Below are 21007 nucleotides of genomic sequence, written 5' to 3'. Positions count from 1 at the left end.
TTCCATGACCTTGCAAAATCCCGAGTGGTATGAATTGGCGTGAGATTTTAGATGGACTTTTTATTCAGGAATATGACCAAAAGGAAACTAAGGTAATCTCAGAGCTGCACAAGTTTAGCTGATCCTACATTTCTGCACTGAATGCCCTCAGCCTAATTAGCGGGGGTTGCGCATACATCAGTGCTTAATTACATTTTCATGACCGCTTTACAGTTCACTGTAAAGCTCCCTGAGAGCAGCCCTGTGGATAAAATCGCAAATCTATGCTCATGAAGTTCAAACCCAGTCTTTTTCTACTGTACTTAATACATGACAGGGTGTGTCATCCATAATACATGCCCTTATCCAGATCAAGATCCCTACAGGACTTTGTGTGATGTCCTGACAGGTCCAGCTTCTCTGATTAAAGACACCCGAGTAGTCTGGTGTAATGAGTGAGCAGAAGAGAAAAAATCAGAGGTGAGGGACTGACTGACTGAATGCATTTGTAAGTTTGCTGAAGGCCTCAGAGGAGCAGTCCTGGGGAAGCTGGAGGTCTCTGCTGTGGTGGGAATTTCTCCACTGCTGGCCCTGCAGAACAGTGTTCTCTCTCACTCTTCATGATTTTAAAATCATCCAAATGAAGCAGCCCTTCCCTCCCCCCAATTTAATTTTAAACATTACTTTCCATCTGTATTAGGCATCAATTAATTTCTAAAATTTAACCCTGTAATTTCTGTATCGCATACACACTCACTGAGCCTATTGAAACAGTTTTCTTCTGCTGCAATGCCTGTATTAATTAGCTGCTTAGACTGCTTTGTGTCTTCTCACCTGTGACTAAATGATCATTTCGATCAAGATAGAAGCTGAGGAAGAGATTTATTGCATAAAACAAGTGGTCTTATTTAGGCTGTGGTGAGATTTCTCAGTGAGGGCTCAGTGCTGTAAGGGTGAACGTTCAACTTTGCACATGACTTCAACAGGACAAGCTCGAGTTATGCGGCATGCTTAGGAGTTTGCAGGATTGGGTACAACACATACGGAGCTTGTAAGATTGTGTTTGACTTTGTTTCCATTTTTTGCCTGTTTTCCTAAGAAAACTAGGCATCTCTGATCATGGCTTGCACAGGAGAAGTAATCTGTCTTTCTAACTGTGTTAGTCATGTCTTCTCCCATCACCAGTAACTTTCAAAAGAAGCGGCTAAGGAAAGCTTGCTGGAGAAAGCTGGATGGCATCGATGGCAATACCAAAAAGGGTTTTATATTTTATCAACACACTTTGCAAGTACCGCGCAAACTTCATGACACATGTCCAGGAAGGTAAGTAGATTACAACAGCCCTTAAATTATAGTTGTGGAAAAGACATAAGGGAGGTTTTAGTTTTACTTGCCAAAAACGGGTGCTTGACTTAATTTTGAGTATTTTTGGCCTAAATAATGGTCTCAAAGCACCTGTTTGAAGAGGCTGGAGGTGAAGTTAAGATGGGTCAGGATGTTCCCGTGCCCAAACTCAAGTTAACCACAATAAAGGACTCTCTCTACCCTGAAATCCCTGTAAGGTTTGCTAATGGTAGGAGCATAAGTGCAGTTCATTAACCACTAATACCTGCCATTAGGGCAACTGAGCAAGGCACTGCTCCAGGCAACAGACTGCCCTTGCCACAGGCTGTTTTCCCACATATAGCTAGTGCCAGCCTCAGCCTAATGGGCTTTTTCAATTAGTTGGGGTGTGAAAAGGAAACACGCTGGATTTGCCAGCCTTTGAACAGCTCTTGCAAAAGATGTAGGTGACAATAAAATGCAGCTCCAGACTCTTCTACCCAGAGATGCTAACTCCTGCTAAATGAATACGCCTACAACAAAGGCATTTCAGAGGCTTTACTTCTTATGGGCTAGCCCAGCAAAAAATTGTTTGCTAAATTTTAAAAGACTAAACGAAGAGAATGAATGAGAGAAAGGATAAGGAAAACCTACCTGATTTTTAATCTGTTCATTCTCCACCCTCCTTTCTTACTGTAAGTTCCTGCAGTATTTACACCCACAACTGATTATTAATTTTATCGACGATCGTTCCTTTTTGCTTTTTCCTGCCTTGCTGCAGACAGTTTAAAGAAAAGAACCCAGGCAGAAATTCAAGAGGGATGGTGTGTAAGTGGACACCAGCGACCGGACCTCCCGCAGCTCCAGGATGATCTGTAGGATTTGGGCTCTTCAGCAGGCTGTAGCTGGTGTTTACAGCAGACATCGTGGTGACAGGGATTTGCTCTTTTCTTGAGATCACCAGCTGTCACCTCTTGCGAGCTGCCCCACCAATACTGTTGTGTCCCTGCCCTTTTCTTCTTTTTCACTGAAGGCAGCAGCAAGCAGCCTTGTGACTTGGGGTGAATTAGCTATTGAAACGTTTTCAATGGGCTCCAGCTACCCAAAAGAGCAGCCTGAAGTACTGGAGCTTTTAACAGTTTGTGCCTTGTTTTTGGTCATGTTTGCAATTACAAAGCTGCAAACCGTCCTAAGCAGCCTTATGCACCTTGCTTCATAGAAACCAGGCAGGAAGCTTCAAGCATATCTTGACCCATCCCCTTCTTTATTCACTGAATTAAAAGTGTCGCAGAAGCTCCAGAAAGTCTCCTATGGCACATATAACCTCCTCATGTCATTTTCTTAAAATCTAAGCTAAATCATATCAGGATCAAATGTCTCACATGTTCTAAGGCGGCTTCTCTCTAAGCCCCGTGCTGTAAACGAGACTGTGATTTGTGAGCATCTGTGCAGCAGGACCCAGTGTGAAACTGGGAGCAACATTTCCAGCAGCGCTCTCATCATTCTAGAGCCTTTGTTTCAAGGACAATCAACACTCAGCATCTGAATACAGAACTTTTCAGATTCAAGTTGCTATGGCAGTTCGCAAGTAGCAAAGTAGACGTGTACCCTAGGATTGGATAAATTATGGAACCAACAAGGTTTTGGAAGAGGAAGCTTAAAGTGAGGCATTGGCTCCACACATGGCAGTGCAATCTTCCCTGATTTTACAACCTATGTCGAATTGTCCCTTATTAATGTTTGGATGAGAGATGGTGGAACTGGAAAGCTGGGTGTGGAGCACACATTTTGCCTAGGAGTTCTCTGAGAGATATATTCCCATCATTCCTATCAGTTGGGCTAGATGACTGTTGTAGGTCCCTTCATTCTATTCTATTCTATTCTATTCTATTCTATTCTATTCTATTCTATTCTATTCTATTCTATTCTATTCTATTCTATTCTATTCTATTCTATTCTATTCTATTCTATTCTATTCTATTCTCATATTTGCACAAAATGAATGCCCACTCCAAAATCATTGTGCCTGAGATGTTCTAAAATGCAGAAGGAGCCAAAGCATTGGTCTGGTAAACAAGTGACCAGAGCTGAATTTCAGAATTTCCAAATTCCCAGGAGCTCTCTCTAAATGCAAGCATTTCAAAGTCTGCTCTTGCAGGTCAGTGAACAGATACTCTCAGACTGATCTTGAAGTTATTTGAAACAGCAAATTAAAAATAGTAAGTCAGGATGTCTCCTTTGTGTTGTAACCTACACAGGAAAAGAGGAGCACATCTTTCCCTCCGATCTTAATGTAAGGGCCTGTTTCTGTTACGGTCATGTTTCTATGACAGTGCTATAAAGCAGTCTTGACCCCCATCTTCTTACCTGGGAGCCAATCCTGAAAATCTCCCTAAAGCAAAGCTGATAGCAAACCCAGATACTCATCCTTGAGAGAGGAAACCCCACACCGCAGAAGTCTAGTGACGTACCGCAAAGACTCGAGAGCATCGCTGATGGCATCCGCAAAGTTTTTGTCTGTTGGGACACTGAAGTACTCGCGACAATAACTTGGTCTGACTCCAAGGATTTCGACCTCGCAACCTACGAGCGAAGAACGTGGTAAGCTCTGCTGTTTCACCTTGATCACAGACCCCATGGAGTCCAAGTTCAGGTTTGTAAATTCCCTGTGACATTACTTACCTTACACCTTCCCCTTCAGGAAACCTTGTGGTTGGGAAGGGAAAAGGGGAGAGAGGTTGGTTTGACGAGTGATTGTAGCAAACCGTACATTGGATCCTTTTATTTCCCTCTCTAAAAGGAAGGTCTCTGTGTGACCTTCCCACAATAAAACTCTCGATTCCCTCGTAGCAGACGGTTTCCACCTAAATCGCTAGCTTGTTTTCATTTTAACTACTGTGGCCACATAGCCTCACTTCCAGGCTTCCAACATAATAGATTTAGATATTGTTCCCTGAAAGTTCAGCAAATACTTTCCAGTTAGACACACTGTATCTTACGTCGTAATATCCTCTATAAACCGTATTTTATTATGTGATACTGGCACTCCACTATTAAATCTGTTTCCCAGGAGGTCTTATTAAAACAGTATAAACCAATTAACTTGCTTGGTAACTTGCAGGCTTCTTTGCAAAATACAGTCTGTTTTGTGGCCCAGAAATTTATGGCAACAAATCCTACAGGAGAACATGGCCCTGAACACACAAAAACATGTTTTTGTGGGGTTTTTTGCCCTTTTGCTCTCCGTTTACTATGCTGCTGAATAACATTAATATTTAAAAGAAGTGTGCTTTCAGAAACACTGGATTCATGCAAATTATCCTTCGAGAGCCCCAGAGTCCTCCCATCACAGTTAGGCATTTTCTGGTTTATTTCTGGGGCACAAGGTAAAAAAAAGAAAGAGATCTTTTGCAAAATGGCCTCTGCATACAGCAATACAGTCAGGTCAAAAAGGCAACTCTAAGCCATAGCCTGAATCTGCCTGCGTTTGGGTCCCTTTGCTTCTCCTTTGGGATGAAAGGAGTAGGCATTCAGGGCTGTCGTAAGTTGACTCGGGGGAAGAAGGTTGCGCAGGAGGTGTTAAGTACAGAGGGGGCACTAGAGCAAGCAGAGCTACTTTCAGAGACAATTTACAGTGGTTTGCTTACTGGGACACTCAGTAAAGAGAATTTGTCAGTGTCTTGCATCTCAGCCCGCATGAGCTCACATCGCTGAGGTGCAGCACTGGGACACAGGGAAAAGCACACCGCTCTCAGGCTAAGCTGGCTAAGAGACTTCTGATCGTGACTTCTCAGGAGTATCACGAAAGATTAGAAAAACTTAAACATTTAAGCTTAGGAAATATTTTAGTCTTCACTGTTTTGCAGAAAGCCAGATAAGTCAGACAGAGGTTACCCTTTCCAAAAGTTCTTCCCCTGTTGCCCCAAACATATATCCTCCCCTTTCTGCGTGGAGATACTTTAGTGTTTATCTCTCCACCACAAAAGTAACCTGCAACCTGGATGAACAGCCTGCAGATTACTTGACAAGAACTGACTCTCCATACAGTCCCACAGTAGAACTTCTATACATCTGTACACAGCACCTTCAAGAAACTACATTGTGCAACAGAGACAGGTCCCAGCTGCTACCTAACCAAATCATCAAAAAAATGTATTCCGTGAATGACCTGAAGGCACCTCCAGGAAGCAGGAGCCCTTGCCCCCTGCCCTGAGGGCGTGCAGCTTCAGTCTTTTGCATGATGTCCTGGGTGCTACCAGCAGCAAAACACTGGCTTTCAGCTACTTCGGATGCTAGAGGTGATGCAGTAGTCCTCTGTGGGCTTTGCTAGTATTTCAGGACTGAAGTGGAACTTCAGAGCCAATTTCTCCTCTAACATTTGAGTCTGGGAAAAGGTTGGCTTCAAAGCCAGGCAAGAAGTTAAGGACGCGTTTGGAAACGCGTAGTATTTTTGTTCGGGTGGATGACTGCTCATAGCCAATGAATAATATGATGATTTTGCCTCTTTTTTCCTCTTCAGATGCTGACATCAGATTACAATTTTCTCAGATAACGTTCCTCAGAATTACTCACGAGATAATTTTATCTGGAAGCATTAACGTCTTGGGGATCTGGGATATTTCAGTTGCTCAGACATCTTTGATATTTCTAGACTGTCAAGTAATGAGCATGACATAAAAGTCTACAGAGGCAGCAACAATTAGAAATCATTTTGGCCACTAAATATTGGTCTTCAAGTGTGCAGTTCATTGGCAGTAACACTGAAAAGTCACGCTGCTTAGATACCAAGAGCTTCCTTTTTCTTTTTTTTTTAAGCCGCTGTGATGAACAGAACTTAAAATTGGATTTTTGATGTTAAGGTTTGTTACAATTCCAAAATACTGGCCATGAAGACCCTTCAATATTTAAATCTCATTTTGGTAGAGGCCAGGACAGATGGTAAATTTTCTCATTTAAATATTACGGGGAAGGAAATTTAAAAAGATTTGGAGCCAGACAAAGGGAATGCTAAGTTTTTCTTGGTTGAACTACAAATAGATGAGCTGTATTTACTAAGATGTAATGTTAGATACCTTTCTGCACAGTTTTGTATGATGCTAAACCTTTATTTAAAAACCTGAACTACTGGAGCAGGAATAAGGACTTCTCGCACGTGATATATAGGCTCCTCTTTAGCTATCTGACATGGAGACCTGAACCTCTGCCAGCTTTAAACTGCATTTCTAAACATTGATTTAAGAATTGGACACTTCATGTCATAACAGAAGGTTCTGAAAACTTTCCAAACTAGCTCCACCGTCTGGTAAATGTTGTGTTTAAATGGCAAAAAGTTGGGTTTAAAGTCTTTTTTTTCCCCTTGCTCTCATTTCAGTGTTTAGAAAAGATGTCACTGCATTTCAGCTGAAGCAGTTGCATAGAGGCTGCTGGAAAATGGAGGAGTTTGAGGGTCTGGGGTGACGTTACCCACCGGGCTGAGCGTGAGGACTGCTATAAAGCTTTGACTTTGGTGGTACCGCCGGGATGCTCTCGCACTCCTCTGGGGCTTCTCCATCCGCGGCAGTGCTTCAGACAGGCAACCTGGGCGTGAGGCTGCACATTTCAACCCACGTACGGTGTTAGCTGTTGTGTTTTACTTAGCAATCAAACAGTCAGGGGATACATGAATTTTTCCTTTTTTTTCCTTGAAGAGCAGAAAATGCCTAATAAACACCGTGAAGAAAGGAGAAAAATGTCCTTACAAGCCAAGTGCTTGTACTTTGGCAGAAGCGGCGGATGGGACCCCGGCACAGTGGTAATTTGGCTCCTCCGCTTCTAGAGGCAGGAGAGCCCCAATGAATTCTGCCCATGAGTTGTCTTTGCTGTGTTTATGTTGGGCTCACAGATAAAGCTGTGATGGATGGGTGTTCGCATCCCACAGCCCTCCTGCTCTTTGTCCCTGTTTGCTGGGGTCTGGATTTTCTTCCTTTAAGCACTGACTATTCATGAGAGAGGAACATAGGGAAGAATACGAAGCAGCAGATTTTGGGTTCAGGCTTTGCAAAGCTTGGAACTGGCTCTGAGGAGGAAATGGCAGTGGTGTGAGTTAACCCTGGGAATTAGCTCGCTGGCATTCGCAACGCGTTTCTGCTATGTTTGATCAGTCTCGTTTGTCTTTACTGCTGGCTAGAGAGAAAATAGCATCTTCCAGAACAAAGTGTGATGAATTTGGCTGAACATTGCTGTTCCTATTAACAGTTTCCCAAACTTCTCCTGTTTGGATCTTTATCAGATTCGCAAGATTTGTTACTAAGCAGCAGTATATCCTCAGGCTGGAAAGTAAATCACTAATAGCAGATTATACTCAGTGCAAACGTCTGTGGGACCTTCACCCACCTTGATTATTTTTTCTTTCATTTTGTTTGGCATCGCTCCCCAGTCAAATGCCTTTTAAAGTTTTAAAGCTTCAAAATAATAAATCTAGAAGTAAGGTTTACATCCTTACTGTGGAACTAGAAAACAGTTTAAAAAAATCATATAGGGAAAATGTAATAAATACTGTTGCATTTGGGGTGACTTCTGTTTACTCCAGTTACATCTGGAGTCCTACTGCAGCCCAGCTGCCCTGTGTTTTAGTTCAATAGTTCTACGTTTCACCCCGCTTCCTGCCCTGTGCCTGGCCCTGTACGGCCAATGTGTCCTTTGAGACTACAAACACCCTTAAAATAAGCATGTGCTTAAGTGTTTGCTGAACTGAGGCACTGATGACTTTGCCGAAGGTCCTCTGTCAGAGATAAATAATTAATGACAGACAGATGTACACGTCACAGTCGACAGCTAAAATACCAGATCCACGCAAAAAAGTGTCCCTCTGTGTTGTAAGAGAGTCAATGCATACACTTTGCAGCATAAGCACTGGGAGAAGGGATGCTCTATTGTTCCTTGCAATTTTCCACTGGAAATAGTAGACAGGTAAGTGTGAAGGGTATACATATGTATACAGGGATACATACATATACACCTCATGTGTCTTCTCCCTGGGAGACACTGCTCAAAGGGCAACATGAAGGAGCTAGGTAAATTTAATGAAAAGTGATCTGTTCTTTTGGATTTCAGTAGCTCTCTGTAGACTGTTACGTCTATTCAGTACATAATTATAGCTATTACATTAGTTATAGCAGTTACATTAGTAGTTAAAAATGAATAGTCTGTCGAAACGGGTCTTTTTGTAAATCTTTAGAAGAATTTCTACATTCTTGTATAATTTCTATATCCTGCTATTTGCATTGCTGTTAGGTCACTTGGGTGATCTCCAATAAGAAGAAACTTTTTTTTGAGGGCTGACCCAAACCATTATATCTAGTCTGCAATTCCAGTCCCTTGGACTGCCTTTGACTCCATAAGGCAATAGGGTCACCCTCAGATCTTCTCACTCCTCAGTACTGTAGAAACACTCTGCATGGCTTTTCAGTGGTTTTCATCTTGGTTCACTCTTTCTTCCCTGTCCTGAGTACTGTGGCCTTTTCTCTGGGACGCCATCAACCACATTGCATGGAAAGACCGTGACCAGGCACATGTGTGCCAGGATGCAGAAGACGAGCTGGCCAGGAGCCCGCGGCGTGAGTCAGCTGCCGCTGCCCTACCCACTGGCACTGGCTGTATTCAGTACAGCTCTTCTAACATGTGGTCCTCTAGCCTGCAGTTACACGTACGAGGATATTTGCATACCACTTAGGTAGCGGAGTTAAAAGGTCAAAAAGTTGAGAAGTTGGGTACCTTGCAAGGGATTTGGTCTGGCTGCACAGCTGGAACGTTTATTTCCATGTGGATCCCTAAATGGACAGCCTAAGGGTATACTCCTATTTGTTAAAAAAGACTCGTTATTATACATCCCTAGTGATTTCAGTGGTCCAATATCCAACAAATGAGGAACGGAAAGGCCAAGTCCCTCCAAATGAACGGCTCAGACTCAGAGCAACTGGGACCTCAGCTGAGTTAACGATGAAGGAGGACAAGAGTGCTCACTCCAGCTCACCAAAGGATGCTTTGCTTTCAGCTGGATTTTGCTGTGCCCACAGAATAGATTGTCTTCAGCTCTCAGTTACCGATTTCCAGGTTAAAACCAAACAAGCATTGGGGGAGGATGGTTACTGTTTAACTTTGATCAGTGACATGGTCTACAGTGTTGCTCCATGAACCATGCATTCATGGAGCAACCATTCAGCACAGCAGAAGCTACAGGTGGGCAAGAGGAATGAGCAGGTGGTGAAGGAGGGGATGCTCTGCAAGCCAGCCCCCCCCGAAGGTAACGTTTCATGGAAAGCTACCTCCAGTGACACTTCAGTCTTTTCCTTTCTAAGCATATGCAAATTGTCATGGCCTAAGAAAAGACAGTTCATTCTATGAGTGGTTAGTAAAGCACTCATAATTCTTGTCTGTATTTCAGAACTGCATTAAAGAGCCATCCTACAGTGTATGGAGTGCTTAGATGTAAAGATGCACCGTTAAGATGGTAGCAATTTTTTATGTACTAACCTGGCCAGTAGTACATGGAAACATTCTTTTTTTCTTTCATCATTGTGACCCACAAAGGCTCCGATCCATTCCACCAGAGAGGCAGCAGGCTTTCTTTATTCACACCAATATCAAAAGATACATTTGCCTTTTCGTCCCACATGTAGTTTCCAATCATCTGATGGACCTCACAGTGCCGACCTTCAGGGGTGGAGAAAAAAAACAGCACAATCAGATTGGTGTTCTCCAGCTGAAGGATGCCACCAGCACCACCACTGCTACCACTGGATCATCCAGCAGATCAGATGAAAAGCCCTGATTTGAACTCAGGGACTTCTTACCTTGCAATCACTCACACGATCTTCTTGACTCTGCTACCTTTTATTGAGGTCCTCTAGGTAGCTCTCTGTATTCCCCAGTTCAGCCACCTCAAAGTTAGTTGCTGAAGCTTGTCAGCCACCTGTGTTCCCTTCACAGTCAATGGAGAAGAAGAGGCATCTCTAGAAAGCAATTCATGCCATCCTAAGATAAGCATCTAAGGTATCTGGGAAGAGTTGTCCTCTGCATATCGCTCTCTATTAATTGTAGAGAAGGATCACATCATCCGCTTAGCTTCAGACAGCCAACTTTTAGACAGCTGAGGCCAGAAGAAACAAATCCCGCACCCCGTGGCCTGCTCGACATGCTGTACCCAGTCCACACACACAAACCACGGCAGCGGCAGCCCGCGCGGGTGCCACATGTTTGGCTGTCGCCTGGCTCCTTCTACACACGCGACATCTGCCAAGTCTGAGGCCATTTTAAGGTACCCGCCGGCACGCAGACCCAGGGGGCTGTGGGAAGCAGTCTGTGAACAGGAGGGGATAAAAGCACGGTCTGGAAACATAGAATAAAGTTTGGGAAACTTGCATTTCCCCTCTCCTTTATCCATAGGGCACATTGTTTTTCCACAAACAAGCAAAAACTAGGCTAAAAACCTTTATATATTACTTTTATTTTCCATTATTGTTAGCTTTTTTTTTTTTTAAATGAACACGCTTTGTTCTTGGTTGTGGGGACAGCAATCATTTCATCAGACATTTTCAGCCCTCTTGCTGCATCTTGGGGGCCCTTGGGCAACTTTGTGTTACAAGAAACTAGTATATAATAGCCAAGAGATGTCTTCCACTTCTTGTCATTGTCAGAAGAGAAGATACTGTATTTTAAGAGTTAATCTGCAGGTGAATTAACAAAAATGGGAAATGAAATGTTGAAGATTAAGTTGTACTGGGAGTTCACGAATTCTATATCTTAAAAAGCAGCGACTGATGCATGCGTGAGACACTGTCATCATTAGCTGGTGAGTCACGGTATCGCAAGGATCCAGATAACAGGCTTTGATTATTGTGAGACTGAGCATGGAGATCAGAACTGAAACAACCTTGATATGCTTGTTTTGAAAAGGCATCATTTTGAGCAGAGGACTCTGTATACTTTGGGTACATGCGACCTTGAAATGGATTTTGAACTCTCCATCCCTACTACGAAGTATTTCAATTATGCAAAACATTTCCTTCGCCCCAGTGGAGAAAAGTAGTCCTAATTTGTGGCGGTCACTATTCACCATATTAAACCAAACAGGTTTACTACAGGAAAACTGGTGGATTGAATGGGCAGTAATCTGTCCTCCTAAGGTTGCAAAGTGCTTTCTCCTCTGTAAGTCTAAAAAGAGCTAGAAGGAAGCCTCTATAGTGCATTAAAAACGCAGCCTTCCTACTTAGAGGACAATCCCATCTCTTCAGCTTCTTGAAGTCCACGTACTCCTGAGCATGTATCAACCTGATAAACTTCAGGCAGGGACCTGGTGCCAGGCTGGGGAACCTGCGGGTCGGTGCTGAAGCTGTTAGGTCACATACTTGTATGGTGTATAGTGTGGTCTACGTATAGAAACAATGAACTCCAGCTGCTGATGATGTGAGCTCCCTACAGGATTTAAGGTCTGCTGTCAGTTTGCCCACCTCTTTAAGGAACAGAATGGAGATTGTTCTTTGTAGCATCGTTGGGAAGTTTAATTAACCGTGTGCATAATACAGAGGATAGTATTCTTCTGATCACCACATCGGACTAGTTCATTCTTTCATGGACTCCAACTCTCTTTTTTATATTGAAAAAGAGGCCTAGAAGACTGTAAGGCATGAATTTCCATTGCAGACACCCCTGGTTCACAGGGCCAGAAGGGAACATCAAATGAGCAGACAGACCAAAAGACATGACCATTCACGTCTGCTTGCCTGAAGCCTGTATCCCAGAGAGACCTCAGACCTCCTTGGAAGACATCAATACCCGACTAATCAATCTCTTCCTTGGGTTGCTCATCCCAATATTTATCATCAGTAAACACTGTTCAAAAAATATGCCTGGTCTTTAATTTTATTTTTGACCTTTGTTAATCTTCAACCACGGCTATTCTGTGCCTTGCTGAAATTAAAAAGCCCTGCGATAGCTGGCATTTCTCCCCCTCAGAGACGCTCATACGCAGAATTAAGGTCACTTCTCAAATTTCTTTTGAGTCTCCTGTACAGCCTGAGTTCTTTACATCCCCTGTTGTAAGTTATTTTCTCCATCCTGAGAAAATGACCTTTAGTGATCTCCTTTTTAATGATTATCAAAAGAGCAAATTCAGCATGTTAGACAGTCACCATAACATGCTGAATTTATTATTGCTTCCATTACTGCAGCTTTCCTCTGTAATCAAACATTATCTTAAGAGTTACAAAAGTAGAAACAGGGCAATAAGCAATTTCAGCATACAGATGTCATTAGTTAAACTCACTACAATGGTAGTAGAAAGCACCCCTTCCTCAAGCAAAGGAGGAAAACAAAGAGGGTATAGTTCCCAGGAATATGATAACTGCTGTATCCTTCTGGAAGAGAGCCAGCAAAAGCATTTGCAAGTCTGCGTGCTACAGCTTACTTGGACACTACACTTCTTACAGCATTGGCTTTGTCTAAAGCACATTCCCATGTCTCCAGGCACTTTTGTCAGCATTCAAATGAATCTATGCGAAACAAAGATGAAATTAAAAAAACCCCAACAAAACACGCAGCCACTTGGCCACCCACAACAACAGCGCAGTAACGCTGAGCACTGTGCACCCTACATTGACCGTATGTGAGATGTGGAAACCAGAGCGTGTGCTCCTGCAGCATTTGCTACAGGAATGACCTCTTCTTTCTTTGGTGATCTTTCACTGACTGCAGGGACAGCGCGTAGGATCGCCAGTAGGCACGATGTATCACACAGGGACCACCTGCGTCTAAATCTACAAGAGAAAATGCTCTTCTGGGACAGTCAATGATTTTTTTATAAGAGAGGCGGCGTGTGGCAGATGCGCAATGCTATACCTGGTGCATCAGGCAACAAACCAGAGGTAAACTGTCTCTGCACTGAGCAAACCAGATTTATCAGAGAAGCCACGGTGTGTGTATTAGCCAATGCAGCAAAGGTACCATAATCTGTACCCACGCGGTATCCACCTGATGATGAACATAAGTACACGGATTTAGCTAAATGTACTGTACGATGTAATATACAGATGCCTTGCTGCTACGGTGAGACCTTTCCTTCCATGTGCCACCGTGATGTCCCCACTCCCCGGGAAAGTGACAAGAGCCAGGAGGGCAGATGCAAGTACAGGCTGCCAGGGGACTATATAGGTTGGGGAAGAGTTAAGTTCCTCCAGACAAACAGCTGTGCACTCATAGGTTTTAACAGCCGAAGTGAGACATGCAGTTCCCTTTCTCCCTTTCCTTCCCTCCCCACAATGTCTTTCCTCCATTATTCCCTGGCTTGAAGGGTCACCTAAATGCTGACCCAGACCTGCTCATTTACCAGGTCCTCACCCCACTTCCAACCCCCCTGGAGACCTGCTGGATGACTTGTCCTGGGAAATGCTCTGCTCATGCTGCCTGCCAGGAGGAGGAAGAGAGCAGGACTTTTAAAGTCACCAGCACTGTATTCCTGCTCCGGAGCAGATATAGTGGTGTTGCCGTCCCCAAGGTCTGAGCCCAGCCTGCTGTGAGCAAAGCATCCTGAAGGGCCCAGCTCTGCCCACTTCGATATATGCGGTGCTCTGCTCTTCCCCTGCTGGGTCTTATCTGCCCTGCTTTGAAAAGAAAGACCTCAGGGAAAAAAACAAAACCCGTGTGCTAAACCTTAAGTGGCCTGGAGAAGACCAGGGCTCATGAGAAGTCAGGAGGGGAGCTCTGGTCTGGGCAAAATGGCCCTGCCATCTGCAGGCCCCCAAGCAAAAGCAGTACCTGCAAGATGGGCACGGACAATTTATGTTCCAGAAGAGCTTGCTGGCAAAGTCTTTCCAACTTTTTATGACCTCCAATACAAGACAGATCCAAAGCAGAAACACCTTAGCCTATGTCACGCAAGACTTTGCAATCCAAATAGGATCACATCAAAAGGCACAGAAAAATCTCTGCTTTACACAGCTTTTTTTTTTTTCCTGAAGGGGATTCATTTAATAAGCACGTGAAACTCTTAATTCAATGCTTTCATAATGGGGCCAGGGCTGGGGTGCACAAAAATTGCTTCCAAAGCATCCAGCTTCGGCTTTGGATGCTTGCTTGTGCGGGAAGGTGGGTCTTGCGGCCCTGGGGAGCAGGTGCTCCGAGCTGTGGGCCGGTCTCCTGACCTGAGTGGCAGCGGTGGGCTAAGAGACCACGCTGGGCTAAGGGACCCCCGACCATCCACAGCTGGCTACGGCTCGAGGGCACCGCAGCTCCAAGCACTATGGAGGGCCTGAACAAAACAACATGCAAAGCTGCTGCCTGCACCATTAGAGAGGTTATGAGCCTCTGGCAGTTTTCTGTTTATCAGCTGTGACTTCAGCTCTGGGCGAAGAAATACCTTGGTACGTGGATGTCCACTTACTGCTCCTAATAGCTGGTAGCAGGTATACTAGTTGTGAGCTGTGAGGCTGTAGCTAGTAAGAAGGAAAAAACTCTGTTCTTTAATTTGTAGCATATGAAGTTGTGTTAGAGAAAACTTTCTGTTCTCCACTTTGAAAGTGTTTCCATTTTTTTAGAAAGCAAACACAGATTTTTACAACATTTTGTGTACGTGTGAAAGAGAAAAATCTTGGCACTTGGCATTGCAGTCTTCCTGCAGGCGGTGAGTAAACAAAGCGAGATGAAGAATGTGAAAATGAAAAACCCTCCCGGTTCCCACTCTCTTCTCCAGCCTGTCCTTGCTAGGACAGTACCCCTTCCCTGCCAGTTAATAGTATTACCACAGACAACTTCGTGCTTTTTTGCTTCCCAACGTACAATTTTAGAAATGGAAAGCTACTGAATCCAAGAAAAAGAAGAGACTATTCATTTAAAAACTGTATGTCACGAAGAGAATCTTTTAAATCTTTGCTGCTGCTGGCATCTGTGGTGGTTAAAAGAGGAGCAAAAAGAAAAAATCCTATTCCCTTGTCACTCGTCATGCTCTTTGTGTCCTGCTGGCTTTTTTCTCAGCTTGGACAGTGAAGTTGAGATAGTTTCAGTTCATGTGTACTGATAATAAATTTCCCTGTTGTACTCCTATCCCTCCATTTTTTATGCCTCAGACAATATGCAGGTATTCTTTATGTAGTTAAAAACTTGCTTAACTGCTAAACAGAAATTGTCAGCATCCTATTCTGAACCAGGCTGGAGTCTGGATACCATTAACCAGGCAGCAGAAAAGAGGCATCCGCTAGAGCCATCACCAGGTGGGGCTTCCCCTGGGTACTGAGTGGACAGAGAGTGGAGGTGCTGTGCTGTAAACCAGGAGACTTCTCACAGCAGACGATAAATGTACTGATAGGTATGCACATCAGCCAGACCCCAGAGAACTCCAGGGGTGGGAGCCCAAAGGACATTTGCTCCCAGAAAGCATGGAATAAAAGGGGCACAGTGTACATATCGAGATTTGCAGTGCTCAGGGGAAACCAGAAGCAGACTGGCTATTTATCAGAGTGCAACATCATCCACCAAAGCCCCTCAGCAGTCAACTAGGCCAACACTGAGGGTGAGGGGTGGAGGAAGGACGGTAGAAGCAGAGGAGATGGGTGAAACCTTCAGTCTGGCAGAGCAGAGCTTGACTGTCACCCATCCCTGGGGCCTCTGCTGTGTTGCCCCTCTCCCTCCTGCCGTGCACGGTACAAGGCGATGGCACACGCAGGGAAACACCATGTGCCACCCCTGTGTATTACAGAAGCCCCAAACATGCCGTCGCTGAGTTATGGGACAGCCCTGCAAAGACCACAGGCCTCACTTTGGGGTTCAGGAGACCTGAAACATCCTCTATTCAACCTTCTCCTCCATCCCGCAAGCTTCATGGGACCTCGCAGCCTCTCTGCCAAGTATTTAAGATGAGGTCCTGTCCAAAGAGGGACATAGAGGCCCCTCACTGGCTCCTCTCCAAGCAGCTCACCACCCACCCACCCACCTCTGCGAGCAGAGACTCCCTCTGCTTCCAATGGAGGCCAAGAGAAATATGGCTCTTGGACGCGGGGCCGCACAGCTGACCGGGCGGCTGGCGCGTCCTCGCAGAGGACCTGCCAGAAAAGACCTCATTTGTTGTTAGGATCTTGGAAAATAAATCCTCCCCGAGTTTCCAGCTCAGATGTGATACCGTCCACCCGTGTTTAAGCTGGCTGGGCTGGAAAATGAGGGGCCCCCACATGCCCTGAGCTGGGGGGGCTTCAGGGGAGCTGGGGTGCAGGGGGCCCCCCAGCAGCCCCCAAAACACCTGCAGGTCGGCAGGCAAGGAAGACCCAAATTCTTCAGCATGGGCAGCTTTTCTCGAGAGATATGATGGCACGAAGGGCTCTGAAGGAGTAACTTGTGTTGCAGCGGTTACGGGAGACCTCAGACTTTCCATTTAGCTTGGCATGAGAGCTCCCCGCAGAGCCAGGCCGAGCCAGGGAAAGGGAAATATTACAAGCTCCCCACAGGATACAAACCCGAGGTGGCTTGTGGTCTTAATTCCTTTCTTTGCAAAACTAACAGCACATGGTGTGATTAAGTGAGCTTTTTGGGATATGCATATTTGGACTTCTTCTTCCCTCCCTTGCCAAGCCCACGTCAAGCCCTGCAAAGCTCTCTCAAATACACATGTCAGCAGCAACAGCTCCTTCTATCTGCTTCGCCATTTTATGCTACACCTTTCAGGTCAACAACTGCAATATCATAGCTGGAGCATGGAGAGCTAGGACACCAGGTAGGATTCAGTCTAGCAGCTCAGAAAACAACCCAACCACCCAGGAACCAGTCTTTAGGCCACTGTGGAAGCCAAAACTGAGAAACATGGCATGAATGAAGTTGTTAGAGAAGATTGCTTTTCAACGAGTCTGATTTTGAGCCGGTACATTCTTGGGCTACCTTGCACACCACCAGATTTTTGTAACAGAACAACTTCTCTCATTGCACGTCAGCGAGATCCCTTTGCTCCAGCAGTGACTTGGCTGTTATTTGGTGCTTCTTCAAGCAAATAGCAGGTCATGATGCCGTGCCCTGGTTTGCAGGGAGACAGGAGCTTCTCCCCGAGCTCTGAGTCACTGTGTGACTTTACATGAAGAAGCCAAACCATTAGCATTGTTTCTATGCTCTGGTTTTCCTTCTCATAACTGCTGTAGATGTGGAGGAAGGGAAAAGACCTCTAAGCATGCCCCGGGCTTTGAGCTGAGGCTTTCTGTGTCACTCGGGGAAGCACCAGCAAATATCTTCTCATAGGTTGAGAGCAGCAGCTGATTTAAGTAGGAGGGGGACCCATGGAGAGCTCTGCCACCACCCTGCAGCACTGTGTGACCACGGGCGAGTCACTTCCCTCCCCCTGCATCTCTTCCAAAATTTATCTGTTACGTTTACTTAGGTTGGGCCCTATTCTTCCCACTGTGTCGGTGCTTCACCTAGCGCCTAGTCTCAGCAAAACGGGGTATGCTTCACATTAGCATACATTAGTTAGTTGTTTTTAGATACATGGCTCTCGGTCATCAGTTATGGTTGCATCTATTTGATTATAGCTTTGAAAATCTCAGTAAACTTGCTATTCCTCATGAGTATTAAATTCAGTTAGGCTGCCCTCTTGAAATAATCAGTAAAGTAAAATATAATGACTAGAAGATCCTGCAGATAATCGGGCAGCTGCGCTGCATGCTATTGCTTGCTATTGCCCGTTGCAGAGGAAAGCAACCTTCTGGCAGGGCTGACGGGTGCAGTTTGGCAGCTGCACCGAGACGCGGTGGGGCAGATGTTGCTGACCTCTGCTTGCAGGTCTGGGCAGGAGGAGGAGGTGAGTTTACGTTTGAGGGGACTGACCTGTCCCAACGGTGATGGAGTTTGAGGAGCAGAGTCCACTGTCCTCCTCCAAAGCCACCAAAATGAGGGAGAACTTCCCTCTGTAACAACTAAACCGCTTTGGAGTCATGAAGATTGCGTGGATGTGGGGTGAAGGGCAGTACGCGGAAAGCAGAGGCCTTGCTCACATGAATGGATAGAGGCAAGAGAGAAATATATCCCAACCGCACACGCTGTCCTAGACCTGGCAGCTGTGTACGCTCCTGAATGGATGTGGGGCCACAAGATCTTGTGAATGAGCAGAGAAAGAAGGGACGGGAGTGTTTGCCCGAAAAAGTGGTGGGATGTAATGAAAAAGCCAGGTGTGGGAATGTGCAGGTGGGGCCAGAAATTTCTTAAGCTGATATAGCTGAAAAAAACCAATATACTACGAAACCACATTCACAAATGCTAAAATTCGGCAATTTGGAGGTTAAAACGGGAGATTCCTAACAGCTCATGAAGCAGCAGTGTAGGACAAGACAGGAAGAATAGCTTGCCCTTGTAGTCCCTGATTTCCCAGAAGAAACTATGGCAACATTTAAGTCCCACACATCCCAGTTGCAAACGGAAGCAAAACCAGTTACAGTCATGTCCCCCCCGCCAGGGGAGATGAATGACTGGTGAGATGCCATGTAAGCTTTCCCATGCCCGTACAGCGGCGATGGGGAGACCAGTCCCTAAGCAGGTTGCTATGGCACGATGCTCATGTCACCCTGCCATGCTGCATTTTTTCCAAAAGCTGTCCCAGCTTTGCGAATCGAACGCGCACAGACTGAACACAGCTAACGCTCCCGCTGCCACGTGCCCCACACTCCTAACCCCATCATCACCTAAAACGTGACATCTCCTTTTTGTGGAGACTGCACCATGGCATTGGGGGTACGAACAGTGCAGCCATGGGATTTATTCTGCTGTCGTGCCAGGACACAGCCATGAGGTCCACTAAACCCTGAGGGTTCAAGTGCAGCCTTGGATCTTCCTTTGGGCATGTTCATCGCCTAAACTTGGTCCTTGGTTGGTTCCTGACCTATTTAGCACTGCTGTGACTCATGTGTTATGAAGGTGAATTGTTATTTGCGGTTAAGTTGTATTTGCATTGAGATCCTCATCATGAAGGCCAGGAGACTTGCAAGAAGAGTTGAGTTTGGTCTCATGGATTGTCTCATTGCTTCAAGCTGGGGTGTAGAAACTCTGGTACCCTAAAAATGTGAAAAGTCTAGTAGTGGTGTTTCGTCATCTAAAACAAAACTCCTTCTTTGTGAGTACAAAATAGGATGTTTTCAAAACTCCTCGAGAGGGTGATTATAGACTTCGCTCTACACATACGCACTTAATAGGATGATTAAATGTGGTAAGGAGAGAAAGCAGTCGCTTTGCCTGTTCTCTTTAATGACTTCATCTGAAGGCTTTTTACACATGAAGTGTTAAGCCGGTTTGCCTATGTACACGTAAAGAACAAGGTCCACAGGGGAGTGACACCTCTCTTTTCAGTTGTGACATTTGCTCTGCATTCATGCATTTGCACCAAGTAATGAAAAAAACCCGTTATGGTTTTGTACTCTTTTCTGTTCAGAGATGAGCAAGAGAAAGGCATTCCTCTCCCAAGAGAGGGAGGAAGGGGTTAAGGGGTTTCAAAACAAGCTGGGCACAACTGATGTCAGATTTTTGTCTTACAATGGCATCTATTTGCTTTCCCAGCAAGCAGTATATGGACCACTGGGCATTGTATTGTTCCGAGGACAGCAGAGGATACCACATATCTTTGGAGAGGACAGATTTTCTCACTCCTCGTTAGCTGGAAGAACCATAGAATCTTGGTTGTTAAATAACTCTGGAGAAAAATCCAATCAGAAACTCCAGAAAAACTTTTCTGTTGTTTTTTTTTTTTTACTTAAATGTTGTTTCCAGGGTGTCTTTCTCTGATGTGAAGGGCTCAGCTGTACTCTGTACTTCCTAGTGTCACTGTAATCATGTGTTGCTCCGCTTAGATTAAAAGGAAATCAGCACCATGAAAATCATTACTATCCTCCCAATTTTCTGAAAGCCCCTCCTGGGCAGTCAGAAAAAGGGAAAGTGTAGGGGAGCAAAAGCAAAAATCCTTAATATCTTTCTATTTGGCTATTTCAGATTATCTTACAGATACAAGGACTTAGGGCAACGTTAAGACAGGGACCAGTGAAAGAAAAAAGTCTGTTAAGTTTAAAAAGAAATTTAACACTGAACTTGCCAAAACAGACCTGCTGGCTGACAATAAGTTCTTCTCTCAGTCACCCTCAGCTTAAACACCTTTTTATTAACTGGAAAGTCTGTGAGCAGGCTCAATATTAATTTTCCATGCATTTCCCACTCGTGTTTATGTTCTACACGCAGCAGCCCCCACGGGCGCTCCCACCGGGGAGCTCTGGGCAGGCGTGCCGCGGCGGTGGCAGCAGGTAGGGACCCAGCAGCACCGCGGCAGAGCAAAGGGGAACTTCAAAAATCAGCTCCAAGTGGCGTTTCCAAGTTCAGAGCAGGTTTCAGACAAGTAATACTGAGCTGTAATGCCTCAGTGCTTTTAAACTCCCAGCTAAAAGCATGATTTGCGTTATTTTTACATCATCTTGGAAGGAAAAAGTCATGGGGAGCTGCCCTCCGCTTCGGCATGGGGAGCTGGCAGCTCCGAGGAGCATCACAGCACAGAAATGCAAGTACTCACCCGTCATCAGCGTGTAGTAATTTGGGTAGGAGAGACTGGGGAAGTCTGGGGTCATGTAATCCACCTTCACCCCCATGTTCACAATGTCCCGAAAGCCCGGCAGACCCTCCAGCTCGCTGTCGTCGATGTAGTCGAAGCGAAAGCCATCGAGCAGGAACA

At 45.2% G+C, this 21007-nt stretch overlaps 1 protein-coding gene across 1 annotated transcript in view; it reads right to left on the bottom strand.

Moving 5' to 3' along the window:
- The window catches only part of ENPP6 (ectonucleotide pyrophosphatase/phosphodiesterase 6), a gene marked incomplete at its 5' end in the record, with an annotated part of 30413 nt that extends 9414 nt beyond the window's left edge, over positions 1–20999 (bottom strand). Inside the window, 3 exons of the mRNA XM_009574504.1 lie at positions 3774–3885; positions 9814–9993; positions 20849–20999. Of these exons, the coding sequence (XP_009572799.1) occupies positions 3774–3885; positions 9814–9993; positions 20849–20999 (443 nt within the window). The remainder of the gene's footprint in view (positions 1–3773; positions 3886–9813; positions 9994–20848) is intronic.
- Positions 21000–21007: the final 8 nt, after the last annotated feature.

This window comes from Fulmarus glacialis, unplaced genomic scaffold, assembly GCF_000690835.1.
Source record: "Fulmarus glacialis isolate BGI_N327 unplaced genomic scaffold, ASM69083v1 scaffold38113, whole genome shotgun sequence".
NCBI classification, from domain to species: Eukaryota; Metazoa; Chordata; class Aves; order Procellariiformes; family Procellariidae; genus Fulmarus; species Fulmarus glacialis.
This window is presented reverse-complemented; position numbering and strand designations above follow the sequence as displayed.